Raw genomic sequence first — 12,008 nt, forward strand, 5'->3', positions numbered from 1 at the left:
AATCAGTAGTTTTTAAGATGCAAGTTGTCAAAGTTGGCTTAGTTTGTTTATATGGTCGCTTATAATAGTTATAATATAAATTCCTTAGCCAGAAAGTCAGAAACATTATATTTTTCTTACAGTTAAAAGTATGCATAGGTAATAGACATTATAAACATTTTTTTACAAGGATATAAAAATTTCATTCCTTAGAAACCCTTACAAAGACGATCCAATAAAAAAAACTGCCTTTTTTTTGTTTTTCGTAACAGACATCGCTACGCTCGGCTTTCCAAGGGATGAATTTTTTATATCCTCGTAAAAAATTGTTTATTATGATGTCTATTACCTATGCATACTTTTAACTGTGAGAAAAATATAATGTTTCTGACTTTCTGGCTAAGGAATTTATAAGCGACCATATAAACGAACTAAGCCAACTTTGACAAATTGCATCTTAAAAACTACTGATTCGATTTCGATTCGGTTTTTAGTTTATAATCATACATTTATTTGTCTTTAATTTAAAAAAATCATATATCGAAATTATACACCGTGTCTACCGTTTTTTGCGGTTATTCAGTGTGATACGAAAATTAAGGTTTTTTTTTTAAATCTTACATTTTTTTTCCAATTTTTTCAATATTTTTTTTAAGTTACATAAAGTAATACCTTTCAAATGAAACATGTTTTGTCAAAATCGGACGACGTACAAAAAAATGAGATTTTTTTTTTCGGTTTTCGTAACCGACCTCGCTACGCTCGTCGTTCTAAGGGATGAAATTATAATATCCTCGGAATTTTTAATTTTATTTTGATGTGTACTGTTACTATGTATTTTTCTGTGTCCGAAAAACATATTATTTCTGACTTTCTGGCAAAGGAATTTCAAAGTGGCCATATAAAGCGATCTTTCCCAACTTTGGCAACTTGTATCTTAAAAAATGCTGATCTGATTTCGATGCGGTCTTCAGTTTTCAACTAAAAATTTATCTGTCTTCGATTAAAAAAAACTTGTATTATCGACATTGTACATTTTGTCTGTCATTCTTTGAAGTTATTCAGTGCGAGACGGAAATTTACTTTTTTTATTTTTTTCTTACTTTTATTTTAAATTTTTTTTCTTTGTATTTTTTTTTAATTACACAAATTAATACCTTTCATTTGAGATACGTTTTGTCAAAATCGGACGATACAATAAAAATATAGAATTTTTTTCATTTTCATAAAACACCTCGCTACGCTCGGCTTCTTAAGGGATGAAATTTCGATATCCTCGGAAAAAATCGTTTACTATGATGTCTACTATCACCATGCAAAGCGACTTGCTTCCATCCAAAAGTGCAGCTTTCTTTTCATAACTAGTATGACTATTATTGAATAAGGTAGTAGTGCCACTCAAGGAGTAATTTTTGATATAAATCGCTTTAATATCGTAAATGTGTTAATTTTACTTTAAAATTTGTTTTCCAAATGAGCTTCTTAAAAATTGCAATGGTATTTCTGTCATTCACAATATTCGAATTATTCGTTTTATCCGGATTTTAACGTGCAAATTATCCGAATTTCAAAATCAGCGGATATATCCGGATTACAATACAAGCCCTATTCGGTGTCACTCCTAAAGTAGGTACTTACAGGCGACCGTACCGACATATGTCAATTAGGGACGCAGTTATTTGTAAAAAAATGAGAAAGCCTTATACGGTCAACCGGGGTGGCTTTAAAACGCAGGGGTGACTTTGAAAATTTAGTTTTAAAGTCATACTGTAAGTAAATTCGCGATTTTCTATGGTAGATTTACAAGAATATTTATTGATCTATTATCTATCTACTAATTACATGAACAGTTTCAGTAAATAATGAATGATGTTAATTTTAAAGCCGTTCAAATACCATCAAAGTAACCCCAAATTTTCCTAAAGCCACCCCGGTTGACGTAGCTCTCCCGCTCTTACAATCCCGTACTTGTTGGACCTTGGTCGGTTTGGTCGTCTGTAGACAGTGTAGACACTAATACACTCGCCAACTACAGTTGTGTATTCCATGTAGATACACCAAGGGCCCAATTCTCAAAAGCTTGTAACTTATTGTAATAATTTTCTAGAAATGTAAGTACATTATGCAAAATAAATAAGATATTTTTATTGCAGATAAAAGCTTTGACATAGATGATGAAGATCTAGCCTTCAAAAAAATATATATAGAGAAAAAACTACCCCATATCCAAGCGATTCTGATGACCTTGAGTTGGATGTAAGTGCTTATAGTGTGAGAAAGCTGTATAAAATATAATCTGCACTAATTTGTATAAATATGTGTGTTACTTAATCTGTGTGAATTTGTAATAGTGATATGTTTTTAAATGTTTTTAAGGACCAAGATGCAGTCCTTGAGAGAGCACAACCCATGCAATCCATTTATAGTGAACCGGAACCGGACGCGATGTGCCCTTGTTCATGCAAGCGTAATATAGTTGCAGTCGTTATAAGAAAAAAGTTAGAACAAGTTCCCGAAGAGAATTTACGGGCTTGTTTAGAAGATCTCGAAAATAAAATAGAAAAATATTATTAAATGTGTATCAAGATTATGTGTACTCTATCATAATTATAGCTTCAGTGTAAAAGTCAATCATATTTTGGTACATTCGTTAGTGAAATATCGTTATAAAATAAGGGTTATTCCACTAGTCAGAGTTACCACTAAGTTGTTACCAGTGGTAACTACAATGTTATTTTCCCATAGGCAATTACTGGAAAGATTATATCATAAGATTCATAAGTTTTGTTTTATTTTATACACATGTAAAGCATGACCAGAAATATATGACTACGCGCCATGTAGCGGAATTTCATTAAAACTATTTTCTTCATAGTCATCATACTATACTGAACTGTCACTCCATACATCAGAATAACAGCGCACTCCTGCCTGACAATAGTTATTTATATTTCTGGTCAGGCTTTAGTTTCTTAACCATACTTACCATATCCAACGCGATCAATGTTATTTTCACCAAATCTAATGGCAACAGCTGAGACTGTTTCCTCACCTTTAATTGATTGGCCTCAATGGCCACTGCGTAAGAGTCGTTAGAGGTGCACATTGACTTGCCTAATATCAAGGACGATAGATACCTGGACTGACAAAGCCCATACAAAAGTTTACCTCTGAAATGTCCCATACATTTCCGAGCGATTATTTCCGAAAAAATTAACAATATCAAAAAATGTTAGTAGTAAACCCCTATTCATTTTTTAATACCTATCCAACAATAGGTATATCACACGTCAGGGTTGAAATGAAAAAAAAATCTCTCCCCACTTTACGTGTAGGGGGCGGGCACCCTAATAATGTTCTCATGCAATGATTAGTTGGTTTCGATTTAGCTTAATATATTTTTTGTTCTTATTTATGGTGTCTGTATTTAGCTCTGCCGTGAAAAATATTTAAAGAAATAAGGAGGCCGTTTCATCATCGCCACCAGTACAAAACAAGGTCCCACGTAAGAAGAAAATAAACATCGACGACTTCGATACAGGCACAAGCTTCATGAATTTTAGGCTGTGTGGAAGTAGCAAGTCTTCAAACCTAGCTTATTAAATTGTCATTCTCTAAAACCATGCTTTAATTTTCTACAAATATTAACGCGAAACGAAACCCAGTACTCGCTGTCCCGATTATACATGACGTCGGCACATTATTGCCATATGAAAACGATTTGTAGCGACACTCTTCCAGGGTCAAATAAAAACTTGTCAGGCTTTAGTTACTAAAAAAAATCCGGATTTAATCCGGAGTTAGGATTTTGCCCTAAAAATAATCCGAAAATCCGGATTTTATATTATTGCAATCCCTAGGTATAAACCCAATCCTTTCAGAAAATATTTACTTTATCACAAAATTATTTTAAACTTTCTTTTTGACATCGAAAAGGCTTTAGTTTTTTACATACCGAATAACTTTATTTCGGTATCATGATTCCTTTTAAGATAATTACATTATGTATAAGGTAAGGAATAATATTTAGAATACCTAAAATATGACAAATTTGCATTCTATTCAAATCAGTACGAGTATACTTCACGGAGTCCAAAACTATACGCAAATCAGAAGTCCAAAACTAGAAAAATATAGATAGAGACTATACCATATACATCTCTAAGGAGAATTAGATTAAGTAGATATACATTTTATTTTTAGTTGTGACATTTAGAGTCATTTGCACCTCTAAAGTAATTTTAGACTTTTTTTTTTGTATTTGTACTTTTTATATTAAAATTTAGTGTAGTTCTTGGTTGTAATTCGACATTTAGAGACCTTCTACATCTCTAATTAATTGTATAGAGTTAACTTTAGTTAGAACTTAGAATTAGTATATAATAGTATCAATTGTAATTTCAACTCAATCTTAAATATTTTTTTAAATACCTATGTACATGTGACGTGTAAAAGTGCCCCTGTGGCCTATTTGCTGAATAAATTATTTTGATTTTTTTTTTTTTTTTTTTATAGAGAGCGATTGCGGGCGCCGGTCGGCTCGAGCGCGAGTACTTGCGCCGCCGGCGTACGCGTCTGTGTGCGTGCGCCACGCGCACACACAACTTTACTATACAGGGCCTCTCTGTGGGTTCCGCCCCCGTCAACGCGACGGCGATAAAGACCTAAAAATCTGAATTCGTGCTTGCCTCCTGTATCGTCTTAATCCTTTAATGATTCCGTTAACGTGAAACTTTAAGTAGACAGGTTTTATGAAGACAATTGGCCGGTGAGCCCTACAATTTTAAAATTTGCCGCCCTTTATACATGGTGTATATTCTATGCTGTTTCTTCCTATCCTAATAGTTTCAATATCAAGCATACACTATCACTGCACGTTCGCTGTTTATACGCCGAAAGTTGCAACTCAAGTAAATGAAGTAAACGAAACAAACAACCTACCTTCACCTTCATTGCCGGCCGCGGCCGGCCGGCTAACCGAAACAGAAATATACATGAACTTCGTGTGAAAAAGAGACAGCGAAAGGCGGCTCGTGCGTCGGCGAAAACGTTCGGCTCTGGCGCTCGCTACAGTCGCTATACCTACTCCCGCGCGGCTCGGAACGAAATAATATTGGTTTTAGGAACGCTAAAATTCTGTTCGTTCATTTAAACGTTACTGTAAGGAACTGTTCTTTGAGGGAACGAAATAAGAACCGAAACCGAAATTATTTTGTTCCCACTGAACAAAATTTATAATGAACCGTTCGTTTAGGGAACGATATAAGAACCGTAACCGAAATTATTTTGTTCCCATTGAACAAAATTTATAGGTAACGGTTTAAGAACGATATCAAATGGTATTTGGGAACGGGTTCCGATCCCTGAGCAGAACTATACACTTCTGCTTGAAAGAGTCCAGAAAAAATTTGCTCGACATCTCTACAAAAAGCAGTACGGGTACTATCCTTTTCTGTATCCGTCACTTTTTGTAGCAGGTATGGTCGGACTCGATACCCTCAGTTTTAGGCGTAAACTGCATCTCGCCGTTCACTACAGCCTTATGATAAGAGGGAAAATAGACAACCCGGTTGCGTTGGAAGGTATCCGTCTCTTTGTGCCTGAAAAATATGGGCTCGCGGGGCGCCGCCGCCGGCCGCTGTTCGTGGCGCCGACGGAGGGGCCGCGCACGCGCCGCGCCAGCAACGCGCCCGGCGCTCGGGCGCCGGCGCTGCTCAACCGACTCGTTTTAAGCCAGGATGCCGACGTGTTTGCCGATAGCTGGCACACGTTATTGTGTAAAATATGCGCACTTTGCAATGAATTTAGCTAAAATTTATTTTATGTATTGATTAATTTAATTATTCTGTTTTAGTATTATATTGTATTGTTAAATACCTCCTAATAACATTATAGGCGCTTTGGTACCACACTGTAAGCTTATGATTGTAATTGAATAAATAAATATAAATATAAACATCAAAACACATTTCGTAGATATTTTAACAATTTAACCATATTTCTCCTTCTAGGTGGTTCTAGAAGTACCTCTCCGCAACAACGACTCCCTCTGGAATGAGCAGTTCGTGATCGTGTCCGAGTGCGAACCCCGGACCTCCGTGTACCTGGCCTGCGTCATCGCTGTTCCTCTGCTTTTCATGATATTCGCCTTCCAATAGGCGAAGAGCAAGGTTTCAGCTGGTTTAGTGTCACGCGACGCCGACCAACCGCGCGGAGTAATCCGCACCAGACTAATAATACGCATTCATTTCAGGGAGCGTTTTAGCACATCTCGGACACTAGCGATCAAATATATGAAAGAGGACCGTTCCTAGCACACAGTCTAAGCTCGTGTAGGTGAACGCGTACTATGCTTGTATGAGTGAATTATCACAGGTCGACTGTTCGCGTTTTTGACAGGCGGGAACTGTGAGGTAGAGAGGGGGTGGGAAGTGCACTTTCAACGAGGAGCAGGAGTGGCCATACTGTACGATAGTACTCTTTATTATACTGTGGTTTTAGTGTAAATCTTAGATCTTAGTGCCCAAGCGGTCGACAACATCAACTTATATGTAAAATTAATCGTGCGGCTCGCTCCGCGTGACACTAAAACCAGCCTCAACGTAGAGACGGATATTAACCTGGATCCTTATTTGACTTGCTAAACTGACGTATCGTGTGTCTTCCGTATCTTCCGTTGATGTGGGTGAAATTATGACTTAGGTATCGAATAGATACGCACACGGCGTTAGTTAGGTAACAAGTGTGACAACCCACTCAAAATCTTACAGTATTTTTACAGATTTTTGTTGTAATTAAATTTTATACATGCCTAATATCTTACGACCAATATTGGTGTAATGTTCACAGTATCTGTACGGTGCATTCCATAAGGTACAGTCGAATCCATTTACGTCTACACAGTTGTGCCAACAAAGATGTCTAAAGGCACATTTCTTTTAAGTATGTTCATAATTTTAGAACCGTGTTCAGATATTGTAAAATTATTCACATAAGCTAACTCGACTGTACTCGGGTACATTATTGTTATTACTATTATATTCTGCTCTTACCACGAGCTTTTACTTCATTATCACATAATTATACTTTGACATTGATTATTGTAACCAGTTGACCGGACACAATCAAACGGAAACTAATATCTTCATGTATTTTTTATGTAATAAATGTATATTACAGAAACCTAAACTTCACGCCTATATGATATGATAATTGTTTATTTATTAATAATTTCACGAAGGTTATCCGTGGCGATAAGAAATTTGTGTCAAAATCCATGTTTTTGACACTCTTTATTTATTTATCTGAAATTGATAACTATTGTTTTTCTTATTTGATAATCGTTTTTTATATTTCTATTTCCTGTGTATTTTATTATTGAGCAAATTAAATGGTGCTATTAAAATGTAGGTATTAAATAGTCGTTTCGAGAATCAACTAGCTTGTTGAAATATATTATTCATGTTTACATAAATAATTGTTATATGCTTAAAATTGTTGATTATTAATAAAACACCTTAAATACAACTTTTTGAGCTATTAAATGAATGTTCATTTTATTATTGTATCTGCCTAAATATTTATTTATAGTTTAAAACTTTTATCATTCATCTCATTTAAGCTTATATTTTTTGTAACGTAGGTATTATATTTTTTGTAGGTAGATTATTCGATGCTATATTCCCATATACATTATGTTTCTTCTATTATTAATCTATAATCACAGCAATTAATAACAAATCATTTTTTTTTTCGTTTTATTAACATTACCTACCCTATTATATAGTTTAATAAGAAGGATAAAAATGTTGTATAGCAATATGAATGCAGTATCATTATGCATACTCATTAAAATATAAGCATTCATTAATAATGATATGTTAAGTTTCAAAATATAGCAAAATGTTTTAGAATGAAATAATTCAGAATGTGCTTAAATATGTTCCCTACATACCTACATTAAAATTATTAAGTATTTTACTAAAGTAAAGTTAAGGTGCTTCCACACAGTCACACTACAGGCGCTGCTCCATAAAAGTTAGGCAACTGCAGTGTAGATGCACCTTTATAATAAAGTATGTACATAACGGAATACCAGGGTTGTATTTGTTGCTACCCGACTGCGGAAATAAACAGGAGGGTATTTTTTGTTTGTGGAAAATTATTTTATCTGGAGTCTACTTCTGTGATACTAGTCGTAAGGAAATTGTATACGTTGTAATGTAAGTATTGTTAATATTAAATAAAAATAATACAATTAAGACATTTGTTTTACCTTATCTCATTTTTAACCCCCGACGCAAAAACGACGGGGTGTTATAAGTTTGACGTGTCTGTCTGTCTGTCCGTCTGTCTGTCTGTCTGCTGTCTGTCTGTCTGTCTGTCTGTCTATTTGTTTGTCTGTCTGTGTGTGTGTCTGTCAGTGGCATCGTAGCTCCCGAACGGATAAACCGATTTAGATTTAGTTTTTTTTGTCTGAAGGCTGAGTTAGTCGGGAGTGTTCTTAGCCATGTTTCATGAAAATCAGTCTACTATGTCGCAGTCGGGGGTTTTTCAAAATTTTAATTTTGTGGTTAGGTTATAGAATGTAAACAAAGGTGTAGTTGGCACTAAAAACATTTGTATCGGTTATAATACAACGTACTATCAGCTGCAAAATTGCATGGCGAATTTATCAATATTCATTCATAATTTCTCCATGCACTTTTGCAGCCGATAGTACATTTATATCCATTAAATGAGTGTGTAACTTTTCGTAAAACTTATACATGGCAACAAATTTGTATGGAAAACTCAGTTCCATTTAGTACAATTTTATATCGCCTATACAGCGCGTAAACGTAATAAGGGCGATAAATGAAACCAGGCATATAATTCAATATTGTTATCATTAATTAAGAGGTGTTTTTGAGTTACTCTTAATTTTCAGCCCATAATAAATTTTTGAAAAATTTCCCAGCAGCAATGTACTGTAAACGTGGTTGCGATGACAATCAATGACAACTGTCAACGAGCGTTAAACGCGAGTGTGTTTGCATTACGTTGCGGGCCGAATTAATTTGTATGGATAAAAAAAATTATTTCAATTTTAAGTAAAAGTTATCTATTTCCATTTTTTATGTCCTATACTCACCACCGTCAAGAGGTTCGCCCGTATTAGGTTTACACCCTGTATAAACCATAATATAAAACCGATACAAACATAGCTTTGCAGGTTTTCTGGTGGCATCAAACACTACTCATATTTTATTTGTACAAAGAACACGCTACGCTACTCCATGATGTAGTAATAGGTAGTTTTTTGTTGGTAATAATATTTTCCTTGTTTATAAAAATATTGTTTGATCTTGTCTGCCTCTCTAAACATGTTTACTACTATATACAATTTTACTACTCTTAATTACGTAGTAACGTTCACAGAATTACGTAATAACGTACAATACATAGATGCATACAAAGACCATTGATTTACATAGACCGCTCTATAATCTCCGATTACATAGTACGCTATAGTTAAATAACAGTTCTATTCGAAACTTAAGACACGTCACAAATTGGCTGTAAATACGATATAGGTTAGGTTACTGTCAAAAATAACATTTCTTCAATCAATAAGGTGCAATAATAAGGTGTTAAGTATCAAGAAAAAACTATCTAATGATTTATAATAAGGTCTAAGATGAAAAATCTTGGGGGAAAATCATGAAAAATCTTCCATAAGTACGAGTGTAACAAAACATTACGAACACTTTTTTATATTAAAGGAAAAAAATGGAAAAATTTACGCTTCCGGCGGGACTTGAACCCGCACCCGCATTACGAACACCTCATTAAAAACCCTTCAGTCTTCCCCTACCTTACCATATCTTAAAGGTAAGTTTACAACAACATACAACATACAATCACGCCTGTATCCCATAAAGGGGTAGGCAGAACGCCTGAAACTACTAAAGCTTTAGTGCCACTCTTGACAAACAAGGGGTTGAAAGAAAACGAAACTGTGACATTGCAGTGACAGGTTGCCAGCCTCTCGCCTACGCCACAATTTAACCCATATCCCACAGTCGCCTTCTACGACACCCACGGGAAGAAAGGGGGTGGTGAAATTCTTAATCCGTCACCACACAGGCAAAAGAAAAAAAAACCGGCCAAGTGCGAGTCGGACTCGCCCACCGAGGGTTCCGTACAAACTTTCTTTCAAACTACCTAGTAAAAATAATCTCATATTTTCATATAACTCTAATGACTTGACTAGAAGACAAAAGTATAGGCACTAATGAGTATTATTGTGTATAGCGCCATCTCCCGGTCAATTTGCTAACTAATTTGCGCGACCTGGTTTTTCAGGGATAATTCTTTATAATGTTAACTGATTTAAACAGTTTTTACTTTATTGGACAGAAGATGGTTTACGTAACATCTCGTATTAATTTGAAGTACGATATACATCCGCAAGGGTGGGTAAATTGAAAGTAAAAATCTGAAAAGTTTTTTGTGAATTAAAAAAAAAGTATTCAAAATACAAACACGATTATATTTTTTCTGTAATATTTAGCATAAAACCAATGTTTACTAAAATTTTCATAATTTTTCGTTGGTAAACTTCGGAGATAAGGGGGAACGGTAATTTTTTTTATATTTTCCTTCAAAATTCTTTTTTTTCCACAACAAAAAAATTATAAAAAATAGCTTATTTACGTTCAATTTGAGCTCTTTCCAACGATACCCCACTTGACCTAGTAACTTGAAATTTACAGTTTGCCCCCTTTCATTTTGGCCATTTTCTACAATTAAAATTAATATATTTAAAAAAATTATACTTTCTATTTGTAGAGGTTTACAATGTTCATAACTATTCCAAATTTCAAGTTGATAGCATTAGTAGTTCTCGAGATATTTAGGAATGTGAGAGACGGACAGACAGACGGACAGAGTCGCACCATAAGGGTTCCTGTTGTACCTTTTTGGTACGGAACCCTAAAAAGGCAAAAGGTAAGTTTAAATACGGAAATATGGATCAGATACTACATTAAACTAAAAAAAAAAGTGACTTTCACTGATACCGGTATATCTAATCCGTCTGGGTCTCGTAGAAGTCAAATCTGGGAACAACCTGACCTGTCACGGCGATATCATAATTTCGGGTTCTATCAGCACTGAAACTTGAACAGCTTCATGTGATGTGCCTACCTTTGGGAAATACCGGCTTGAAATTTATGTATGTATGCCATCCATCCATATCATATTTAGAGTAAATTCTTAATATTCGAATTGAACCGTGTGTCAGACAAGTATCGTAGCGAATCAATCTGTATGCCGCAGACGTAAAACTAGTAAATGGGTCTTTGTTTTAAATATTCTTAGAATGTGAATCACAAGTGTAAAGGTAACATTCCGATGAGCAGCAATTGATGCAGGACATCGATGATGGACACTGCATTATAGTCAATTTGGTCTTCAACGCCTGTACTTAAATAAATATATTGGGGGACACCTTACAAAGATCAACCTAGCCCCAAACTAAGCAAAGCTTGTACTATGGGTGCTAGGCGACGATATACATACTTAAATAGATAAATACATACTTACATATATACCTAAATGTAAGCCTAGATAAATACCTACAATGTAAATGAGCGACAACGGCAACAGATAAACCGTTAGCGGTTTTCGCTCGCTGTTCAAATGTAAAAAAAAATAGTATATAAGTGTTTTTAGATAAATAAATTTAAAAAAAAAGTAAGTAAGTGTATACATAGAAAACATCCATAACTCAGGAACAAATATTTGTGCTCATCACACATGCCTGTGTGGTGACGGGTTAAGAATTTCACCACCCCCTTTCTTCCCGTGGGTGTCGTAGAAGGCGACTGTGGGATATGGGTTAAATTGTGGCGTAGGCGAGAGGCTGGCAACCTGTCACTGCAATGTCACAGTTTCATTTTCTTTCAACCCCTTACTTGCCAAGAGTGGCACTGAAGCTTTAGTAGTCTCATGTGCTCTGCCTACCGCTTTATGGGATACAGGCG

General features: G+C 35.1%; 1 protein-coding gene across 5 annotated transcripts in view; it reads left to right on the top strand.

Annotated features, from left to right (window-relative positions):
• Positions 1-7,601, top strand: part of LOC125240687 — a 40,508-nt gene extending 32,907 nt beyond the window's left edge. For all 5 annotated transcript variants that reach the window (XM_048148712.1, XM_048148703.1, XM_048148718.1 and 2 more), the window contains one exon: positions 5,991-7,601. In XM_048148712.1, the coding sequence (XP_048004669.1) occupies positions 5,991-6,137 (147 nt within the window). In that variant the 3' untranslated portion in view covers positions 6,138-7,601. The remainder of the gene's footprint in view (positions 1-5,990) is intronic.
• Positions 7,602-12,008: the final 4,407 nt, after the last annotated feature.

The sequence above is a fragment of the Leguminivora glycinivorella genome, chromosome 2 (assembly GCF_023078275.1).
Source record: "Leguminivora glycinivorella isolate SPB_JAAS2020 chromosome 2, LegGlyc_1.1, whole genome shotgun sequence".
Taxonomy (NCBI): Eukaryota; Metazoa; Arthropoda; class Insecta; order Lepidoptera; family Tortricidae; genus Leguminivora; species Leguminivora glycinivorella.